This window comes from Lithobates pipiens, unplaced genomic scaffold (genome assembly GCF_037356315.1).
Source record: "Lithobates pipiens isolate NorthernLeopardFrog02 unplaced genomic scaffold, aLitPip1_a1.2 Scaffold_22, whole genome shotgun sequence".
Classification (NCBI taxonomy): Eukaryota; Metazoa; Chordata; class Amphibia; order Anura; family Ranidae; genus Lithobates; species Lithobates pipiens.
This window is the reverse complement of record NW_027507784.1, coordinates 2,844,572-2,851,474: the sequence shown is the minus strand read 5'-3', so window position 1 is coordinate 2,851,474 and position 6,903 is coordinate 2,844,572. Positions and strand designations below refer to the sequence as shown.

General features: G+C 45.1%; 1 protein-coding gene across 1 annotated transcript; it reads left to right on the top strand.

The window, feature by feature from the left end:
* Window positions 1-2,101: 2,101 nt before the first annotated feature.
* On the top strand, window positions 2,102-2,989 carry LOC143925207 (taste receptor type 2 member 9-like). Its single transcript, XM_077449804.1, has one exon. The coding sequence runs from the start codon at window positions 2,102-2,104 to the stop codon at window positions 2,987-2,989; it is 888 nt and encodes a 295-aa protein (XP_077305930.1).
* The last annotated feature ends 3,914 nt before the right edge of the window (window positions 2,990-6,903 follow it).

Below are 6,903 nucleotides of genomic sequence, written 5' to 3'. Positions count from 1 at the left end.
AAGTGTTCAACTGGATCCTGACAATGGGGCTCTCCCCAGAAGTCGACCTGTTTGCCTCTCCCTGCAACAAAAAACTGGAGAAGTGTTTTTCAAGGTAAAGGGATCCTCAAGCCTACGGGGTGGATGCCTTGACGGAGAAATGGTGGTTCCACAGGGCCTATGCCTTTCCTCCAACTCCTATCATTCATCAGTTCCTGAGGAGACTCAGGTCAGAGACAGCAGAAGTGATAGCCATAATCCCTTATTGGCCCAACAGACCCTGGTTTCCGCTTCTGATGCTTCTCAGTGTCAGGGATCCAATTCCTTTACCATCCAGACCAGACCTTCTGTCTCAAGGGTCGAGATTACATCCTTACCCGGATCACCTGCCCCTAAAGGCTTGGTTTTTTAAAGGGGATGGTTGAAGGATTTAGGGTGTCCTGAAGAAGTCATTCCCACTCTTCTTAGTGCACGAAGAAGTAGTACTAACCGGGTGTATGAGAGAATTTGGGCAAAGTTTGCAGATCACTTGTCTTCAAGGTCCAGTTCCTGTAATACCCTGACAGTCTGGGACGTTTTAAGCTTTTTACAATCAGGATTGGATATCTCCCTTTCGGTTAGTTCTCTCCGGGTCCAGGTTTCAGCAATTTCAGCTTTTTCTGGAGTCGCATGGGCCAATCATCCCTTGGTCCAACAATTCTTCAAAGGAGCAGTCAGGCTTAGGCCACAAAGGTAGCCTAGATTCCCCAAATGGGACCTTCCATTGGTTCTAGATTTCTTCTCGCAACTTGACAAAACGCTCTCAATCAGAGAATTAACCCTTAAAACCTCTTTTCTGGTAGCCATAACTTGGGCGAAGAGAATCTCCAAAATTCAGTTTTTTAGGCGCAAAGGAACCTTTTCTCACCTTCTTTCCAGATAGGGTGGTCCTAATTCCGATGTTGGGGACAAATCCCAAGGTTACCTCTGTTTTCCATGAAAACCAGGAAATCACTCTTCCTACCTTCAATTCTGATGGAAGTCCGGATCCACATCCACTCGATTTGGGAGTTACTCTAAAAAAATGTCTGGATGTTACAGCTTCTTTTCTTCAATCTGACTACCTCTTCGTGCTATTTAACGGGAAAAATAGAGGCGCTAAGGCCTCCGTTAGATCCATCGCTGCTTGGGTGGTCCAGGCAATCCAATGGGCTTATAGAGAGAAGGGCTTGGCTCCTCCTGAGGCGGTTACAGCTCACTCTACCAGAAGTCTCTCAAGCTCATGGGCGGCTTTGCGTCATGTTGCGCCTGATGTAATCTGCAGAGCGGCTTCCTGGTCTTCAATTCATACCTTCATGTCTCACTATTGTGTTGAGCCAGCATCTTTATCCTCTGTTGATTTTGGTTTGAAAGTCCTGTCGGCTGAAAGTGTTAAATAAATATTTTGTTCAGCATTTTGCCCACCCGGGTGTGTTTGGCTAGTTATTTGCCACACGTTGCTGCCATGGAGTCTGTCAGGAAAATGGAAAATTCCTATCAAAATACTTAACGTAATTTTCCTTTCCTGATGGACTCCATGGCAGCAGGAGTTCCCTCCCAAATGGCTGGAGTAGGCTAGTTGCCGAACACGGCCAGGGGCAGGGAGCAAAGATTTATGGGAGTAGTGTCCTTTAGGGTAGTGGAGGCGGGACTTAACCCACACGTTGCTGCCATGGAGTCCATCAGGAAAGGAAAATTACGGTAAGTATTTTGATAGGAATTTTCCATTATTGGTACAATGTTGCATGACTGAGTAATTATCATGCAAAGTGCAACAGCACTGGAAGCTGAAAATTGGCCTGGGCAGGAAGGGGGTGAAGGTTCTCTGTACTGAGGTGGTTAAAGAGCTATCAGTACATAGAACGTATGCTTTAGGTAATGAACTTGTTAAAAAGTAGTGAGATATCACACATCAAAAAAAATAAATCAACCTGCATCTCATGCAAAAGAGATTTTCTTCTGCCAAGCATCATGTAAAGCACCTCGTCATGTGATCATATTCCATAGTGTCAGATATAGAAGATTCAGTGAGTATTGGTGTTTCCAGCTGACAACCTCAGGTCACCTCACACTGACGGAGCCAGGATCCCTGGCAGGACAAGACATGTCTCCTCTCTGGTGGATTTGGTCGGCATTTTTCCTCTTGGAATGTGTGGTGGCAATTTATTTAAATTCCTACATTGTCTTCTTCAATGGGAGAAGCCTGACAGAAGGGGGTAAGAGGAATCCAGTTAGCCTCATCCAGATCGTCATGGGAATAAATAAACTGACTATGCGCTGCATATGGATTGTAAATGATGTGGCTTTTTGGTTACCAGATATTTTTGAATCATCTCCTTATAATGCCGTAGCTTTTCTTATTGCCTTCAACATGTATTTCAACTACTGGCTGATGGCCTGGCTCTGCATCTATTACTCCATCTTCATCACAAACTTCAGCCACCCAATGTTTCTCTGGATTAAAAGGATTCTGTTGGCTTTCCTGAATCAAGTGCTCTTCCTGACGCTAGTAGGATCACTGGCCATAGCTCTTCTCGTATACATGTGGAGAGATACGGTATTTTCCCTCAGATATAATTCTATGAATGGAACAACCACTGAAGATGTTTCCATTGCTTATTTTTATAAGATCGGTGCCATCATCCTTGGCTCCTTCCTTCCATTTACTGGCATTGCCTTCTCCCTCGTGGTCTCCTTGTCATCTCTTCTGAAGCACGTCAACAACATCAGCCAGACCGGTTTCGATGTTCAGGTCCATGTCACCCTCATAAAATCAATAGCCATGCTTCTCATTCTCTCAGTCTCTTACTTCCCCATTTACATCATTAATCTCACGGCAGCATTTAAGCTTAAAGATCCTTTGCAATATATCATCTGGTTAATGATAGTGCTGTCTCCAACGATGGAAACCATGATCATTATACAGGCCAGTCCCAAAATGAGGAAGAACTTTCCAGGCTGGTTCTGTGCCAGGGGGGCTGGGGGCAGTTAAGTGGATGCATATTGAAGAAATCGAAAGACAACCCAAGTCACAGAAAAGACGAAGATCTGTATGTCATAAAGACTTATTGAAGACTATTTATCAGCTAGATAAACTCGAGTTCTCCATGACCACCACTCCAAAGCCAGGGGAGCATCTGCCAGGTGTGCCTTTTTTCTTCTACCCAATGTGACAAACAGCCCCAGTGGGTCCAGGGCAGTGTCATGGATGGGGTTCACCTGCTGCAGAGACTCTGACATTTTATTAAATGAGTCAGTGATAGTGGTAGATCTGTGTAGTAAAATTGTATTTTTTTAAATTATGCAAAAAAAATTATATATAAGATATGCTGACCGTGACCCCAATCAATAGTACGAGACCCAGGGCTCTTGGTGAGAGCCAAGTCTCTGTGCTCTGAGCAGGCTGTGCGGCGCTCTCCCAGCACAAAGATAGAGATATGCATATAAGTAGCCCCATAGAAAAAGATCCACATCTGTGAGGGCGCATATATGCCTATGGTTGGCAGGAAGGGGTTAAGTTGCAGCTGAGATAAAAAGGACACTGTAAAGGCTACCAGGATTGGCTTCAACTCAGAGCCCTGATGTGTAGCTGTCACTAAGTTGCTCATGACCACTGGGTAACAGCCACAACTCTGGCATCCTCCAGAGATTGATCAGCTGTGGGGGGCTCCACCAATACCTGGATCTCAAACCTCAGAAGGACATATGAGCTGCCCTGATGAAGGGTGAGTTTGGCTTCCAAAACGTGTTGGATTTATTCTGCTGTTAATTAATTTTATAATTAAGTCATCAGGGACTCTTGGACATTTGGCACTCTTATTGGTTGGTATATACATGTTTTTCATCTGACTGTTTTCGTCAATGTCTTGCAGAATTTGAAGAAATGAGAGTGGCACTGAGTTAGACAGTTAGACTTCTTTATTCCCTCCAAGCAGTTTGGATCCTTGTCAGACTTCACACATCCACCAAATTATTGAGTTCAGGAGCTTCCAGTCAAGGGTATTGCTAATACTAGAACATGCAAAGGCATTATAGACAATTGTGTGCTTTAGAACCTTGTGGTGACAGTTTTGGGGAGGCTGTTTTGGGTCAAGAATGACTGTTCTCAAAGCCAGCTCCATAAGGACATGGTTTGGCCAGTTTTGTGTGGAGAAACTCGAGTATCCTGCACCGAACCCTATTATCAACCCTACTGAACACCTTTGAGATGAATTGGAACCCCAATGGTAAGCCAGTTCAAAAAGACATGGTGTGACCAGTTTGGTGTTGAGGAACTCAAATGTCCTGCACAGAGCCCTGAACTCAACCCTACTGATCATATTTGGGATGAATTGGAATGCTGATTGTGAAGCAGGTCTTCTCATCCAACATTAGTACCTGGCCTCAACCCTATGGAATACCTTTGGGATGAGTTAGAACATTGATTGTGAGCCAGGTCTTCTCATTCAGCATTAGAAATGGGCTTTATGTTCGGGTTGAAAATTAGCTTGACTCGAACATTGGCTGTTCGCCTGTTTGCCTACAATTTGGGGTGTTCGGGGCAAATTTGAAAGCCATGGAACACCCTTTAAAAGTCTATGGGAGAAATCAAAAGTGCCAATTTTAATGGTTAATATGCAAGTTATTGTCATAAAAGGTGTTTGGGGACCCGGGTCCTGCCCCAGGGGACATGGATCAATGCAAAAAAAGTTTTAAAACGGCTGTTTTTTCGGGAGCAGTGATTTTAATAATGATTAAAGTGAAACAATAAAAGTGTAATATTCCTTTACATTTCGTACCTGGGGGGTGTCTATAGTATGCCTGTGAAGTGGCACATGTTTCCCGTGTTTAGAACAGTTCCGAGAGCAAAATTACATTTCTAAAGGAAAAAAAGTCATTTAAGAGTGCTAGCACTAGCGCTAGCGGCTATAAAGAATTGTTGGTCTGGGAATACACATAAAAGTTCATTGATAAAAACGGCATGGGATTTCCCAACAGGGGAACCCCAAACCAAAATGTAAAAAAAAATGCGTGGGGGTTCTTCAGGTCTGGTATGGATATTAAGGGGAACCCCACGCCATTTTTTTTTTAAATGCCGTGGGTTCCCTCCAAAAATCCATACCAGACCCTTATCCGAGCACGCAAACTGGCAGGCCGCAGGAAAAAAGGGAGGGCGAGAGAGTGCACCCCTCCTGAACCGTACCAGGCCACATGCCCTCAACACTGGGAGGGTGCATTGGAGTTGCCCCCCAAAGCACCTTGTCCCCATGTTGATGGGGAGAAGGGCCTCAACCCCACAACCCTTGCTCGGTGGTTGTGGGGGTCTGCGGGGGGGATCCTGGCCTCCCCCATGTGACCTGGTAATGGAGTACAAACGTACCCCTACCATTTCACAAAAAAAGTGTCAAAAATGTTAAAAAAGACAAGAGACAGTTTTTGACAATTCCTTTATTAATTTCTTCTTCTTTCCCCTCTTCTTCTTCCATCTTCTTTCTTCTGGTCTTCCTTCGGTGTTCTTCTTCTTCCCTCTTGTTCTTCCTCCGCTTCTTCCTCTATCTTCCTCTGCTTCTTCCTCCGGTCTTCTCGTCCGGCATCTTCCTCCAGCTTCTTCTTCCCCGATTTGTCCTCCGTATGATCCGCCTCAATGGGAGTCTCCCACTGTGTGACGCTTCTGTTCAGGTGACAGTTCTTATATAATGGAGGGCTGGGCCACCCGGTGACCCCACCCCCTCTGACGTACGGGGACTTCCCTATGTCTTACCCCATGTTGTGAGAGGGGGGCTGGGTCACCCGTTTAAGTAAATGGGTGACACTGCCCCCTCTGACACCACAACAGTGTTACAACAGTCTTACAACAGTGTTGGAACGCATATGGCGGCGCTGCGCATGCGCAGTCCAGCAGGTAGCAAAATGTGATGGGTCGCCATATGTGAGGAAACACTGGCTCCAACCATGGAAAGCATAATCATACAGGCCAGTCCCAAAATGAGGAAGAACTTTTCAGGCCTGGTTCTGTGTTAGGGGGGACTGGGGGCAGTAAAGTGGATAGATCTTGAAGAATGCCAAAGACAATCCAAGTCAGCTGATCTAGCTACAACCTCTCATGGTTGTAAAAGTATGAAATTAAGAATTTATTTATCAGCTAAACTAAAGTCCTCCATGATCACCACTCCATGGGATCAAGCCAATGGAGTATGTACCGAGTGTGCCTTTTTTCTTCTACAGCCCCAGTGGGCCGAAGGCAGCATCATGGATGGGGTTTACCTGCTGCAAAGACTCGGACATTTAATAAAATAAGTGGGTGATAGAGGTAGGTCTCTGTAGTAGTGTGCAGGGATTACTCACTGGCCACACCTTTTTCTCCCCCAACCTGGGGTATCATTCCTCCCTGGGTCTCAGGACTTGGATCACCTGTGGGTGGCACTGTAGTACCTAGAGCTGAAGGTTGCAATTTCCGGTGTCGACCAGTGTGTGTTTCCAGGAACTAAATACCCTCCCAACAGCCAGCATTGGGTAAAGACTGATTGCTGGGATCTTCTGGCTGCTGGGAGGGTTTTTTGTCCCTCCTCTACTATTTACTCTTCTTTACGCTTCAGTGTTTTGCCTGATACCGTTTGCTGATTTATCCTGAGCCTAGATCCTGTTCCTGCTCCTGCCATGTCGCTGTACCTTGTACCCTGCTGCCTTGTTCCCAGTCCGGTTCCCCTTCCTAATAGTTTCTTGCACCTCCGGCTTTACCCTATTGGTCCTGTATAAATTGTTAGTTTGTTAGTAAATCTTCATGTTTGCTGGGTATTGTATTTTCTGGTGTTTGGATGTGTTTTGTTACACTATCAATAAATCTTATTTGAAGTGATATTAAAGCTTCCATTATTTTTATTAAAATCACAAATATGTCATACTTACCCTCTCTGTATAATGGTTTTG

What these genes read in the sequence shown, in the direction of transcription:
- LOC143925207 (XM_077449804.1), top strand. Translation starts at nt 2,102, where the DNA reads ATGTCTCCTCTCTGGTGGATTTGGTCGGCATTTTTCCTCTTGGAATGT.